Here is a 16405-nt window from a genome sequence, read left to right on the forward strand (position 1 = left end):
CAGACCACCAAAATAAGAAAATTAAAACAGGTAGGGGTGTCTTTATCTGACATTCTATCGTGCTCTCCAAAGGATGTGAGACAGCTAGGATTCAAGTTTCCTTACCCTTCCCCTCCTCCATATACACATACCTTCCTTACCTCAGTGCGTAGAAAAATGGGAGAGAAGGAGGGTGAAAGATAGAGATTCATCAGATTTGTGAAAACAATACTCTAGGAAAAACAATGTCACATGTGCTATGGAGAAGTATGGATGTTTACAAGACAGGATTCCTGCTTTAAATGTAGAATAAGAGAGGAGTATAAAAGATTATATATAACACAGGCTAGAATAAGACATGTGCCATAAAAGTATAAAAAAAGATTTGACCAATCACACACTGTCCAGGAGATTTAAAAACGGGCTGGATGCAGTGACTCCCACCTGTAATCCCAACACTTTGTGAGGTGGAGATGGAAAGATCACTTGAGGCCAGAAGTTCAAGACCAGCCTGGGCAACAGAGCAAGACATTTCTTTAAAAAAAAAAATAGCCAGGCATGGTGGCACATGCCTTTAGTCTCAGCTACTCAAGAGCCTGAGGCAGGAGGTTCACCTGAGCCCAGGAGTTTGAGGCCAAGTCTGCAATGAGCTACGATCACACCACTGCACTGCAGCCTGAGTGACAGAGCAAGACTCTGTCTCGAAAAAAAAAAAAAAAAAAGAGGAAGAAGGAGGAGGAGGAGGGAAGGAGGAAGGAGGGGGAGGAAGAGAAAGAAAGAAGAGGAAGTGAGAAGAAGAAGAAGGAGGAGGAAGAGGAGGAGGATGACGCCAGCTCCTGGAGGAGGCAGAGGCAGAAGCAGAGGCAGAAGCAGCAGAGGAAACTGCAGGAGCAGCCAAAGACGACGCAGCAGCAGGAGCAGCAGAAGAAAAAAAAACAGCTCCTGAAGGAGGCAGTGTTAGAGGCAGGGGTTAAAAAACGAAATGGGATTGATAAAAGAGGTAAGACCCATGGGAGAGAGAGATTCCAGGCAAAGGGAACAATGTGGATTAACTCATAGACAGGAAAGACATGGGCATATGTGGTGAATAGATTAGCAAAATGGAAAGGCAGTTAGGGCCATAGATTGAAAGGCCTTAAATGCTACAGGATTTTGTTCTTAATAAAGCAAACAATAAAGAGTTGTTGCAGTTTCTCAACAGAACAGTGATTTAACTGGAGGGAGAGGTGATTTATGTGACAACCCATGGGAGCTGTACTAGAGGGGGAACTGCAGGAAGCTAGGAGGACCAACTGGTTTACTCTTTTAGCTGTCAGGGGAGGCAGTAACAGGGGCTGCAACAAGGGGCTTTAATCACTCCCTTGCATGAAATTCTCACTATCCAGGCCTCTCTCACCTTGTTCTCCACTTGGCAAAAGTGCAATTCACCAACTCCACAACCACACCCAAGAAACTGAATATAGCTAGAGAAACATACAGCCACATCAAATGGCCTTACTAACTTACATGACAGTTACATCAAATGGCCTTACAAAGTTACAAAAGCTGCCCTGCAATCAAACCATATGTCCCTAGTGCATTTACTTTCCTTCTCTGCTAGAGGAGCATTTTTGTCCTCTCCCTTTCTCATTCTCGGCTGGTGACCTTCCATCTTATTTCACTGGGAAAAGAGAAGCATTCTGAAAAACAGCACACAAGCTCTCAATACCAAACTACTTTCTTACCTTCATCTGTGCATATACGATGTGCCTAACCCAGTTTGACTATGGTCAAACTGTTCATGCTCTTGTTTTTTCAACTAGATCCCATTTCCTCTTGCCTAAGATCTCCCACTAGCATTTCTATTTCTTTCTTGTTCCATCACTTTCTCACTCTCTTGGCTCATTTCCCTTAGTATACATTCCATTATTTCTCCCATCTTAAAAATGGGAACCCTCTTCCCCTCCATCTGCCGCACCATATTTCTGCTCCCCTTCGCAGCAAAATTCCTCAAAAGATTACCACACCTGTGGTCTCAATACAGCTTCTCCCACTCTCTCTTGCATGCACTCCAATGAGGCTTTCGCCTCCACCTACCCTCCAAGGAAATTGCTGTCAAGGTCACCATAACCTCCACATTGCTAAATCAAGTGGCCAATTCCCAGTCATTTATTTAGGCACTATTGGTTACCTTCTTATTGAAATGCTTTCTTCATTAAGTAATCAGAGTATCATAGCCTCCTGGTTTTCCTCCTCCAACTGTTCCTTCTCAGTCTCCTTAACTGGTTCCCCATTTCCCTGACTTCTAAATATGCAGTGCTGAGAAGATCAGCTTTAAAAGAAAAGACCATCTTCACTAACTCCTTTGTTGCTCTCTTCAATCTCATGGTTTTACATATCATCTGTATACTGACAGCTTCAAATTTGTATTACTTGCCCCACCTTTTTTCTAAATTCTTGATTCAATATCATTTCTGAAACCAAGTTCCTCTTCTCCTTGCTTCCCCAAACCTACTCCTTCTGCAGCCTTCCCCATCTTAGTAAATGACAACTCCAACCTTCTAACTGCTCAGGCCAAAAACCTTGGAGTCATCTTCGACTCTTTATCTCACACCCTACATCTACTTCATCAACTACACCTCAGCTACACCTTCAAAAATATCCAGAATCTGAGCACTTCTCAGCCTCCACCGCTACCACACTAATCCAAACCACCATCGTCTCTAATCTGAACTTTTGCAACAACCTGGTCTTTCTGTTTTCCCCCTTTCCCCTCCATAGTCTATTCTCAACACAATAGCCAAAGTGCTTCTTAAGATTTATTAATCAGAGTATGTCATTCTTCTGCCCCTAAAGCTCCAAAGGCTTCTCATCTCATTTTGATTTGTGGCCAAATTCGTTACAATGGCCCAGATGTCCTCGCATTATCTGGCTCCTTGAACCTCCTTTCTGTGCTCCTCTATTACTTTCTCCCTTGGGCATGTCCCTCCAGACATACCGTCCTCCCTACAGTTCCTCCCACCGGGCGCACACCTACCTCAGGGTTTTTGCACTTGATCTTCCCTGTCTAGACATTTCCTGTGCCTAGAATGTTTTTCCCCATGCCTAGAATGCTCTTCCCCAGTGCCTCGAATATAGTAGGCACCTAATAAAAAATTCGGTAAATGAATTTAGGCACACATTGAACATTCATTTTCTATTTTGCTTTTTTCATGTATTACTAATGCATAAACATTTTATCACATTGTCAAAATACTTTAAGACCATAATTTTTGGGGCTAACAATATTCCATTTTACAGACATACCACAAGTTATTTACAGTTTGGGACTGAAAAACCAGGATATTTACAAATGGGATATTTTTGGATGTTTCTTCCTTTGATATTTCTGTAAGGATATGTACCTCACAGGATTGCTGTAAAGGCTGAATATGAACTAATAAGTGGACACAGAGACATCAGTTTTGTTACTACTGCTTAGATTACAGAGGCATCATGATGTCAATGAAGATCATAGATCTTGAAAGAACAGATAAAAACGTGACTCACAATATTATCGTTTAATAGCTTAAGACACTTAAACCTCTATGAGCTTCAATTAAACCATCTATTTCAAAAAGCGAATTATATTAATAATAATTTTAAAAAGATGTAAAAGAGTTTAGCATAATATTGAGCTCAGAGTAGATAATCAATAAATGTTCATTCATTCGCTACTCATAAACAATACCTAGGATTTTTTAAATTATGAACCAGAAAGAAAAAATATTTTTACAAAATGATAATTATAAATTATCCAATTACATATTTTTAAACAGATTTTAAATACATAATAAAAATTTTTAACATAGAATTATTCTTTTTAATTAACAATTACTCAACACTTACCACAATTTTCAGTGCTAGATATAAGTTTGAGTATATGCAATTGGAATGGTCAACAAGTACAATTTGAGCTCCTTCAGGATATAGTCATCTCTGCCTGGCCAGGACCTAGCCCAGTGCCTGACATAGAAAAGATACTGGATCGGCACACTTACCAAAGCACACTTAAGATTACAAAAATCTCTAAATCAATTTTGTTTCTTTTATTATAATAAAGATAGGCAAAATAATTATTTTTAATTACTGAATGATGGTATTAATAAATAAGTTCCTCTTTATCATGTGCTTTAATGTATATACACAACAGGTCAGTAAACTATTATAATGATGACAAGTTAAGAAAACATTTTAAAAATTCACCTCACTTCAGGGCTCTTTCTTGAAGCAATCTGTGTATTGGAGTCAGATGAATGCCAAGACATTACAAAATCTTCAGTGCTAGATATAAGTTGGAGTATATGCAATTGGAATGGTCAACAGGTACAATTTGAGCTCCTTTAGGATACAGTCATCTCTGCCTGGCCAGGACCTAGCCCAGTGCCTGACATATAAAAGATACTGGATCAGCACTGAGTAGGTAGGTAGGTAGGTAGGTAGGTAGGTAGGTAGGTAGGTAGGTAGGTAAGTGACTGATTGAGTATGGTAGTCATTAGTCCTGTCTGTCTAGGCACTACAAAGCCAAGACTTTTTGTCTCCTTATCCTGTGATTGGGTATAGTCATTTAACCAGTTCTAGCCAAGGAATTGTGAGAAGTGACATAAGTAATTTAATTTCCATTTTGGAGCATTTATATAAGATCTTCCATGTTCTTTTTCCACTGTTAAGTGTTCATGAAAGCATATGCTAAAAAGGAAACCCCGAACAATCACTTAGTCCCTGAGTGAAAGCAGGAGCACAGCCCCCTGCTCATTCAATTGGAAGTTTATGACAGTAAGGGTCATATACTTTGTTAGGTTAAGTGACTGAAATTCATATATTTTACTATAGCAGCAAAACCTAACCTATCCTGGATAATGCAAGCAAGGTAATGACATTCATTTCAGAACTAGAAATTCATCAGAGTTTAATTTCAGAAAAACAAAATGGTACAGATAAGCAGTATAGCTCAGTAAAATAATTTAACCTCTCTATATGATAGTTCTCTTGCTCACCGAGTTTGATGGCACATGCCTGTAATCCTAGCACTTTGGGACACCAAGCTAGGAGGACAGCTTGAGAACAAGAGTTCAAGACCAGCCTGGGCAACATAACGAGATCCCATCTCTACAAAAAGATTCAAAAATTAGCCAGGCATTGCGGTGTACACCTGTAGTCCCAGCTACCCAGGATGCTGGGGTGGAAGGATCACTTGAGCTCAGAAGTTCAAGGCTGTAGTGAGCTATGATCGCATGGCTGTACTCCATCCTGAGTGACAGAGCAAGATACTGTCTAAAAACAAACAAACAAAAAGGATCGTTCTCTTGCCTACAGAATGGAATAATAGCATCTACCTCACAGAACAGTAATAGGGATTAAATAAGTGAATGTCTATTAAGTACTTAGGATAATATTTAGGGTATTTGAAGCTTTCAATAAATTGTAGTAAATTATTATTATTAATAATGCATTAGACACATTTACACTACATATGTCATTTTACTTTCATCTCTTACTCCTTATTCATTTTAATTTACAGTCAATTTTTTCAATTCATAATATCTTTATTAAGAAGTACCATATTCTGTCAGAACCACATAAAAAAAGTAAAAAGAAGTACCATCCAAGGCACTAGGAACGAAGACAAACAAGATCTACCATCAAGGTATTATTCTCCTTACCTATGATGCTCCTTTCTTCTCCAACAGACCCACAACCAAGCAAACTTCAAAATCATAAACACAATGTTCTATTATATTATAAAATAGATCAACTATGCAATGTTATAAATATTGTATCAATTGAAGAGGTGACTACTTTTTAATTTAAAAACACTTTATATGTTATGGGTCTGTGTCCTCTTCAAAGTCAAGATAGTAAAGTTGTTTAGGTCCAATTCACCAAAGACAATTAATGTTCTGGCAAAAAACAAAACTTGTACCCGCATTGCCACTGCTCCTAATGCAGTGCCCAATAAACAGGAGGCACTCAGTGAACAGAATACTAGGTATATCAGAGATTAGCAGATCCAATCCATTTATCTTACAAATTAGTACAATGAGATCTAGAGGGTTAAGCAACTTGCCCAAGAGTATGATGTGAATTACTGGCAGGGCTGATCCTAGAACCCAAACTTTGAAAATGTTTTAAAAGTCTAAATTCTCTAAAGCACAAAGTCCCTGCAATGTGCTGACAGAGCAATATAAACAAGACAGTGAAAAACTTAAAGTTAATTTTACTGAAATTAGATTTTAGCATTAGTTAGTAAGAAATTTAAAACTCAGCTATCAGAAAGACAGTGTTAGATTTACTATTATTATCAAGAGAAGAAGCTACTTCCAAAAACCTAAAAGGGTAAATTCATTATTTCCCCCCAACACTTTATCAACACTTAAAATAGCATAGAAAGAAAAATAGAAATAGTTTCATGTGCTTCTTTATATGTACAGAATTTTGTGTGAAAAGAATGATTTCAAGCAAGAAAAAAGGTTAATTCCTAGGCCACAAGTCTGTTAAAGTATTGATTATTTTAATCCTATTGATTTAAAAAAAGTGAAGGGGTTAATTAAAACCATGTACATTAGGAAACGGCAAAATAAAAATGTTTATCATTTATAGTTTACTAAGTGTTATGCACTGTGCTAAATAAGCACTTTACACATACCACCTCTTTTTACAACAAACTTATGGGATAGGTAATATAATTATCTCCATTTTGCTGATTATGAAAATAGGAGCTGCCTCTGAGTAACTTACTCAGGTAGTGGCAGAAACAGAACTTGTTCTCAAACCTGTTTGCCCCTAAATGATATGCTTTGGGGTTTGTTGCTGTTTTTTTATTTTTTTGTAGAGATAGGGTCTCACTATGTTGCCCAACCTGGTCGCTAGCTCCTGGTCTCATGTGATCCTCCTGGCCTCTCAAAATGCTAGGATTTCAGGGGTGAGCCACCACACCCAACACTAAAAGCTGTGCTTTGAACCACCCTCCTATTCAAGCTCTATCAAGTTTCTGATGCTCTATAATTTAGATCAAGGTCAATCCATCATATCTAAGGGGGAGGCTACATGATCACTAAGGCCCCTTCTAAAAATGATTCTGTATCATCAAACACATAAATTGGTTCTGAATTCACATAATATTTCTGACAGGATACTCCAGGCCTAAGGGGAAGGCCATCAGTAGATGAACAGATAAGAAGAGGAGAAACGGGAAGAAAAATTTAAAGAAGGAGGAACAAGATCTTTATCAACATGGCCTTCCAAGGTGCCTAACATAGCTAGACATAACATTTTACTAGACATCAGGGCCATTGTGACAAAAGTGGGAAAGGGGAACCTAGAACAGGAATTGAAAGCAGAACTATAAAGGACGCATGTAAATTTAAATAGCTTAGCCCACTGATGTGATCCCCTCATAGCAGATGAGGAAGGACCTGCAGGAGTCAGTGACCATGAGCTCAATGCTGGGCCAAAACACAGACTTCTAACAGAAACAATGATCAGCAGTTAAATAGGAATGGTGGGGTACTAAGTTTTCAGAAGAGCCTTTACCACTATTGTCATGCATTTGGATGAGAGTGAATTTTCAGGACAGAGTTGTAAAGGAACTAGCATTTGTTCCACTAAGTTGTTTAAGTTCCTACCATGTTCTATGCACCATCCATGTGGCTTTCATGTGTTACCACACTGAACTCTGACAATAACCTTGGTGGATGTGATGATTAATTTTACATGCCAATTTTATAGGCCATGGTGCCCGGCTATTTGGTCAACCATCATTCTAGATGTTTTTGTGAAGGTATTTTTTGGATGAGATTAACATTTAAATCAGTGGACTTTACATCAATGGACTTTACCCTCCATAATTTGGGTGGGCCTTATCTAATCAGTTTAAGGCTTTAATAGAACAAAGTTTGACTTCCCCTGACTTTGGGAGGCCGAGGCAGGTGGATCACTTGAGGTCAGGGGGTCAAGACCAGCCTGGCCAACATGGTAAAACCCTGTCTGTATTTTTAAAACTGCAAAAATTAGCCAGGCATGGTGGCAAGCACCTGTAATCCTAGCTACTCGGGAGGCTAAGGCAGGAGAATTGCTTGAACCCGGGAGGCAAAGGCTGCAGTGAGCCGAGATCTCGCCACTGCACCCCAGCCTGGGCAACAGAGCGAAACTCCAACTCAAAAAAAAAAAAAGACTGACTTCCCCTAAGCAAGAAGAAATTCTGCCAGCAGAATGCCTGTGCATCCAAACTGCAACTCTCCCCTGGGTTTCCAGCCTACCAACCTTCCCTGAAGATTTTGGACTTACTAAGCCTCCACAATTGCATGAGCCAATTCCTTAATAAAAATCTCTCTTGTAGAGAGAGAAACACACAGACACACACCCTGACAATATAATAGATATTGCTCCCAATTTTACCACTGAGAAAAAAGATGGCCTGACAAGGACCCATTCTCCCTCTTGACTATATCACACACTAAAATGTGTGATTCGGGACTCACATTCTAGCCTGAGGGGCACAGGTGGGAGGTACAGGTAATAAGCATGCAACATTGTAACCACAAGCCACACATTCCAGAGAGCCCTTTATGACACTGATACCACACATACTACACATGTACCCAGAGCCTTGATGTGCCCAAGTGATGTACTATCCTTTCTCTGGCCTCCTAATTCAGTTATTTCAGGTAAAATAAATCAAATATTCCTACCTAAATCAATATTTGAAGACTTTGAAAAAGGAGGAAAAAATAATTAATAAAGAACTAAAGTAAAAGATAAAAAGAAAAATAAAAAATGATTTGTGACAATTAAATGATGGTAGCCTTTGTTTAGGTTCTTTTTGGATAATCATGCATTCACTTTCTCAACAGCTATTTTGTGCTTTATACTTTTTTATAGGCTCTTCTAGGTATTGTAGAGTACTAACTAGCTAGAGGGACACCTACAATATAGAAATGAACAGGATGAAAAAAGACCAACTAAATTGCCTTAAAATAGTCAGATTCACAGAAGAGGTGACATTTCTGCAGGAATAGAAGTATGAGTTTAAATAGTAGAGAAGAGGGATGTTATTCCAGACAGAATTTCTGACACAGTAAAAGTCACTTGAGTCTGTTAGGTTGCTAAAAGTGGGAGCTGGGATGGGGGATTATGGCAGAATATAAAGTTGGTATGACCAGCTAGGGTTTCATAGTAAGGAACAATGGATTCCCATGCCAAGGTGTTTGAATTGTATTTCTAAGAAGTGTAGTGGCCAAGAAAGGAATCTACAATAAAAGAACAAAGTAGGAACTAAGGTACTAACAAATAATTTGTTCCCTTCCAACCTTTCACTCTCTCCTTTTCTGCTGATAGTTCTTTTTCATCAATCCCAATGGGATTTTAGAGATCTTCCATTCCAATAGTCCTCTCCCCATTTTACTTTAGCAGTTGAGCTCTGCAAATAGTTGTATATAAAATCCCAGCATATAAAACAGATAAAAGCCAAAAGAGATCCAAGAGGGGGGTATTGGAGCACCTAATTTGACCTCCACTTCAGCCTTCATCCACTTTCCCTCTGAAACAGCTCCCCAAAGAGCCCTTAATTTTCCTCAGTAAAGTGTGAAACACATTGGTCTTTGTCCTAACCCTCCCAATTTACAAATGAGGGAATCATGCCTAGAGAATTAATTTAAGGGAGTTGCCTGAGAAAAAAGACTATTTCCTGGTATCCCTGGTAAAATTAAAATGTTTTATCTTCCTCATAAACTTTAACTCAAATGTCTGGGTTAAAAATTGTTTCCTGACTGCACACAGTGGCACACGCCTGCAATCCCAGCCCTTTGGGACATCGTTTGAGCCCAGGAGTTCAAGACCAGCCTAGGCAACATGGCAAAACCCCATCTCTATTTTTAAAAATAAAAAATTTTTTAAAAATTATTTCTAAGTTATTCTGGAAGTCTATGACATCCCTTTACCACAAATTCCCATTCAAAATTCATATAAGGGCTGGGCTCAGTGGCTCAAGCCTGTAATCCCAACACTTTGGGAGGCTGATGCAGAAGGATTATTGAGTCCACAAGTTTAAGACTAGCCTGGGCAACATAGTGAGCCTTGTCTCTACACAATCAACAACAACAAAATTTCACGTAGGTCTGTAACCACGTATTATATGAGTGCCTACTTGAGGCCAGATACTCTGCTAGGAACACGTTATCTGCTCTCACTTAACCATCACCACAAACCCCAAAAGATCAAGGAACTAGGCTCAGAGAAGTACTGTAACCTGCCGAAGGTCATAGAGCTAGCAGGGTGGAATCTGGTTCTACCTGACTCCTAAAGCCAAGCTTCGGACCCTTGCACTCTTTCTAATCCAACCCTTTCCAAATCTTTTCCTATTTTTACACAGGCTTTCAGAAATGCTGAACTGTAAGGATTCCTCGTCATTTCACAGAGGATGTACTTTTCCGTCAAGACCTGTGGGGGAATGCCTCATGCTGCAGCCAAGCACAAAGGCATCAAGCCTAAAAACCTCTAAAATCACGTTACAAAGCATAGAAAGGCTAATCCCCACCCCCACCACAAGCTCCTACAACTCCTTTTACAACCATAGGCTACACACGTTCAGTCTTATGGGGAATAGGGATTTCAACAATTCTTAATAATAGGGCCACAAAATCAGCTCTGAGCTGACCCCTTATGAGAGGCTGGTTTTTAGGATGGATAACTATCCAATATTATCTAATAGGTAAAGATACTAGAATTTGTATTTAGGGCTGCCTTGGGGCAAAGGATGACTATCACCGCAGACTAGGTAGCAGAGCTGGCATTTAATAATTTGCATTTGAGGGAAGGTCAAGGGAGTTCGGATTGGGGCACCCTATGGGAGCAGGCGGAGATGAAGTGACTGCCGTGTCCAATTGCAGAACAGCCTGAATCAAGAGTACGGAGCCAGAACTACTACCAAAGTATTGGTAATGGGAGGAGAAAAATTACCTCCCATTTGAGACCATCTTCCGGAAGACATGAGCCAAAGACAGAAGAGATCCCAGGCATCAAGGGGTGTGAATTTCGAGGTAGGCTCTGTTGCCCGGGCTCTGAGGGTTCCCGGCGGTTGGGCCGGGGACGGCGAAGCTCCCACTCCCCCTTACCTTCTGTTGGAAGTAGAGAACCGAATAGTTCTTGGCTACAGCCGGGAGGGATGTGGGGTTTGTTGGCAAGTGTAGGCTGCCGAGGGCCCTTAAGGCCGGCCGGAGGGCCTTGGTGGCCCAGGGCGCCAGAAAAGACAGAAGCAGGAGCAGGAGGGCTCGGGGGCCCATGGCTCAGGCTGGCGGCTGCAGTGCGGGTGGGAGGGCGAAAAGGAGACCAGCAGCAGCGCACAGGCTAAGCCCTGCCCAGCCTGCAGCTCCGCCCGCCGCAAAACGGCTCCTCCCGGGGGAAACTCAAAGCCAGCCAGCTCCTCAGACACCGCCCAAACTAGGTCACCACAGCCACTCCGCCCCCATTCCAGAGGGCACCGCCTCCACTCCACTTTCCTCTCGTGCCGTCTGCTTCTTAGCACTCACCTTCATTGCGGTCACATCCCAAGTCGGCCTTTATTATGCTAGGGCCTCTTCCTACCTCATCGCTGTAGCCCATGCTTTATCTATAGCGCCCCCGAAGCCCACCTGTCCTTCAGGTCACCCTATATCCCCACCATTATAATCACCGCCAAACTCTGCCCTGGCTGCCTCAATTCCATTGCTACACCTCCTGCCCTCCGCAAATCCCACATAAAGGCAATAACAGCTTCCATGACAATTTATTGAAGGTTCACTACAGGCCAGTATATCAGGAGGCAGGGAGGCACAGGCATCATCTCCTCTAACTCAATCGTCACAGCAATCTTGTGCGTCGTATTTGATTGTTATTCTCATCTACAGATGTGGAAACAGACGCTCAGAGAGGTGCGGGAACTTGCACTAGATCACTCAGCAGTAAGCGGAGCACGTCGTCGCAGACCGCTGGGTCCAGCTCCAAAGACTGTGCTCCTTGCACCCACCTCCATCATGGAGCCTAACCACTCCCTATGATACTCCGTTCTTTGGTAACCCCAAAACTGTGTTGCTTGCACAACCCATCCATTACAGAGGTCGCCCCGGGTCCACATCGTCCCTAAATCCCGCCAGGTCCCGGTCCCTTCTTTCAAGTAACGCCCCCTTTCTTCTCCGGCACCCGAAAACCCACTCCGCGCTCCACTTCCCTCCTGCCTCCTGCCAAAGCCCCCTTCCCCCCTCCGCCCCTGGGTAGTGCTAGCCCCTAGGACAGCACCGGGTCTGGCTTCCAAAGCTCCCTCAACCCTCTTCATCCGGCTTCCATTACTCTTTCAGTCACCCTGCCAGACCCCAGGGAGCCCAGTCTTGCTCCACACTTTCCCGGGATCCCTACGCCCATGAGGCTCAGCGCCGCCAAAACCAACTTTACGGACCGTACTACTGATCCACCGACTCTACCCGCAGTTGGACGAAAATGGTTGTTCCCACAAGCTTGTAGGATTTCTTGGCTAAGCGCCACCCTCTGCGGCGCCTTCTTCTGATTGGCTCTGAGTAAACCCAGCCAAAGCGTTACTTCCGGCGGAAAAGGACGCGGGAGATTCGATTGGAAGGCTTCCGGCGAACTGCTGAGTCCGGACGGTCTGCGTCACACTGTGTGTCGCCTGGGCCCGCTCCTGGTCTTCTCCCTCAGGTGAGCTGGGTAAAGGGGTTCTCGGGAAGCCTAAGGGCCGGAGACTCCCAAGGAGGTTCTTAACTTTATTATGAATGAGACCCACCCAGAGCCCGGCACTTGTTTTTCACGAGTTATTCTCTGTAAACGGGCGGATATGAGGGTAAAAGATATAAACGTCAGTTATTTTATTATTTTATTTTAGACTCAGTGCAGTTGCAATCATCTAACGAACGTTTATTGAACACTTACAGTGCCATCGAGCTAGACTCAGAGTGGGCTTTTAGAATCGGAGATAGAGTGGAAAAGGCGCAACTCTTGCTTCTGTGATGTGCAAATACGTATTCAGCGGGCCACTGTGCAGAGTAGTACGTGCTGAAAGGGGATCTGCCAAACTGGTATCATGGCTTAGAGGGAACATACTTTAACTGAGCCATGTGCTTAAACCAGAACTTGAAAGTTTTCTTCCTTTTCGCATCCAGCCAGTCCCTACCAGCCTCTTGAATATCTCAGATCTGTTCACGTCTCTCCGTTTTTTACTGACATTATTTTGGTTCGACCCTATGACTGCTACATAGCTGTGGCAGTACCCCCACCTGCCCCAGCTGGTTCTCCTGCTTTCAATCTTGCCACATTCCAGTCCAGTCTCCACCTTGCTGGACTGATGAAGTTCATACTTGCCCGAGGCACTCCCCATTGAAAACCTTTCAGTCGCTCCTATTTGCCCTCAGGTTTAAGCCCAAACTCTTTAACATGACTTACAGGCTCTTTCCTGACTTTTGCCTGCCTCTTCAGCCCCAGTGGTTTTCCACCGCTCCAGCCATATAGAATGTCTTCTGTGTTCCTGAAGTGTACTATCCTCCTTCTCACCCCAAACCGTCTTCTGACCCTGTCCGTGACTTGGCTAATTCTTACTCAGTTTGCAAAGCCTTTTAAATCAGAAACCCTTTCCTGACCCCACAAGACTGGATCACAGAGCACCAAGTAATTATTTGTTTATTCTGCAGATAGTTAAGTGCTTCTTTGGTCTTTGCAACTGCTAGGTACTGAGATCCGATGATGAACAAGGTAGATTCCTGTTCTAATGGAACTTACCTTGTATGGATGGAATTAAGGAGAATTTACAAGGAAACTATGTGAATTAGACTGGTCTAAGAAGACCTTTCCGAGGAGTTGATATTGATGCCTAAAAGATGAGCATGATCCAACTGTGCAAGAGAGGAAAAGAACAACATTCTAAACAGAGTGAACAGGTTGTGCAAAGGTCCTGAGGCAGGAAAGAGCTTGACATGTTAATGTTCAAGAATCTAAGGAAAGACCAGTATTGCTGGAATGTATTCAGAAAGGACAGTTGTATGAGATGAGTCTGGAAAGATGGGCAGAGACCGAATCATGATAAGGAGGTTAATCCAGACCATAAACGGGAGATAAAGGTGGTTTGGATTAAGATGATGGTAGAATATATGAGAGAAAAGTGAATGATGGTTTGTAAGTATGGATGTAAATTCAAGTACCTTCTGATGAGTGTGATGTGGGATGTGAAAGAAAGGGAGGAATGACAAATGACTCCCAGGTACTGGCTTGAGTTACTGGTTAGTGAGTGGTACCATTTACTGAGATGGAGCAAAATTGCAGAAAAAGAGGTTTGAGAGGAAACTAAGAATTCAGGTTTTTTAACTATTAAACCGTGAGATCCCTATGAGACATCAAATACAGTTGGCTCTCAGGTAAGCAGTTAAGGTATAGAATTCTGGAGCTTGCATATATTATTTCACTGATAGTTATATATTGTCTGTCTTAGCCAATAGATTATAAATTCTTTGAACACAAGAGCCTGTTTTTTCTCTCTTTAACCCTATTACCTTCTCCATCCCTGTAATAAATGTCCCATAAATGATAGTCAATGGAAGAACCGTATTGTACTGAGATTTTCCTGGTTCATGTTTTTAAAGTATTTTTCATCAGTATTTCTCCTTTCACTGGGTTTTGTCTCTTTGTTTTTTTGCTTACTTAATTTTCACTGTCCTGCCTTTCTAGAGTTTTCATGTTAATGTCACTAAATTATGTTTTAGAGACTAATTATGACCGCCTTTAGAAAAATTAAACAAGTACATGCCCTTGGAGGAAACCATTAGATAGTGTTAAGAAAACAGTTCAAAATAGCCACCCTTCCCATAACTGAGGCCTCTTGGCCTGTAAAATATGAAATAGAAAATTGGATAATTATAAGGTGACAAAGATTTTCATGCAAGGCAAGAATAGTTTGGAGAGGAATGAAGAAAGGGAAAAATGTTAGTCATACTTTCTTTTCTTTATGCCATTAGAACTAGGACTAGTTTTTTAAAGGAGTAATTTCATCCTTTGGGCACAGTCTTGAAGCAAATACACATAGTTTCTTTCAAGTGTGAAGCTTGAACAAAGAGAATGATGTACTAGAAAGACTAGTAAGCTACTCATCAGAAGGCATGAGTTCCAGACCTGATTTCTCCTAATTCCTGATCTTTAATTAGTTATTTAACTTCTCTAAGTGGATCAGATAATGATGCAAAAGCACTTTGCAAACTGTAAAGCAGTCAAATGAACTCAAACTGGATTATGAACTTTAAAATAGGATTCATATCTTATACTTTTATGTTCTCTTCAGCACCATCCCCAGATGCCAGTTTACACTAAATACTTCACTGAACTTTTTCTCTAGGATCTAACATAGAATAAGAATTCGTTTAGATTTTCTAATTTAACCCAGTTATTCTAGATCTTCTAGTCTAGCCCAAAGAAGAAAAAAAGTTGTGTTGGTATGTGCATGTATGGGCACAGTTTTTCATAAATGATTAAGATGCCTTCTTAGAACTTGATTATGAAGTAGTGAAGCTGAAAGGTCACCAAATAATGGATTAGAGCAAAGAATTGCAAAATAATTTAAACGAGACTGAGATGCTGTCAGGCCTTGGGGATTTAACTATAACCATGTTTATCGCAAGTGTTACTCACCATGAGATAGTCTCAATGACTAGGCTACTGGTTTTCCAGTGTGGACAATTTGGCCATTACCTGGGAACTTATGAAAATGCAGATTCTCAGACACTTATCCCAGACTTACTGAATCAAACTCTGGAGTTGGAGTCCAGCAATCTGTTTTATCAAGCCTTCTGGGTGATTTTGATGTATGATAAAATTTGAGAAATACTTGTCTAGTATGAAAATGGGATGCGGAGGTTGTAATCGATGAGTTTATATATCTGGTACCACTGACAAAATCATCTCTAGAATGGAAGATGCATCAGGCATTAGCTTGATTCCATTAAATAGTTGATTTACCACCCAGCTCTTCTTCAAGCAACTTTCTGTTTATAATTTGAGTATAATATGTAGTTATACCAAATATTTAAATACAGGCTTCTGATATGTCCCTTCCCTGTGATGGTAATTTTTCATGGTAAATTAGTAAAACATCTTTGGATTACGGTTCAGCTCCCCATAATGGCTTGTCTAAAAGGAGAGAAAGTATTCCAGAATATTCCATGGTAAATTAGATATGTACTACAGTGTGTCCACATGGACCTCACATATTTTAATAAGCATAAGTCTATCAGAGCCTTCATTCCTGGACATTGACCTGGGTAATCCCTGAGCTTTCAAAACAAAGGCCAACTGAGGCCTTAATTAGTTCTGCCCCAACACTTATACTTTTGTCCCTCTTTCTACCCTCCTTATTTCTACTTTTATGTGTGAGAGATTTAAAGAA

General features: G+C 41.2%; 2 protein-coding genes across 4 annotated transcripts in view; one reads left to right on the forward strand and one right to left on the reverse strand.

Moving 5' to 3' along the window:
• The window catches only part of PRCP (prolylcarboxypeptidase), an 82241-nt gene extending 69712 nt beyond the window's left edge, over nt 1-12529 (reverse strand). The window contains exon 1 of one of the 2 annotated variants that reach the window (XM_023209303.1): nt 12425-12529. Coding sequence is in view for 1 of the 2 variants with exons in the window: in XM_023209302.1 (XP_023065070.1) it covers nt 11109-11276 (168 nt within the window). In the remaining variant the exon portion in view is untranslated. Of the gene's footprint in view, nt 1-11108; nt 11471-12424 lie in introns of those variants that run through there. The other variant, XM_023209302.1, reaches the window with a different exon arrangement.
• Nucleotides 10895-16405, forward strand: part of DDIAS (DNA damage induced apoptosis suppressor) — a 37986-nt gene continuing 32475 nt past the window's right edge. Inside the window, exons 1-3 of one of the 2 annotated variants that reach the window (XM_023209299.2) lie at nt 10895-11033; nt 11880-12043; nt 12327-12681. The gene's annotated coding sequence lies outside the window, so the exon portion shown is untranslated. Of the gene's footprint in view, nt 11034-11879; nt 12044-12326; nt 12682-16405 lie in introns of those variants that run through there. The other variant, XM_023209301.2, reaches the window with a different exon arrangement.

The sequence above is a fragment of the Piliocolobus tephrosceles genome, chromosome 13 (assembly GCF_002776525.5).
Source record: "Piliocolobus tephrosceles isolate RC106 chromosome 13, ASM277652v3, whole genome shotgun sequence".
NCBI classification, from domain to species: Eukaryota; Metazoa; Chordata; class Mammalia; order Primates; family Cercopithecidae; genus Piliocolobus; species Piliocolobus tephrosceles.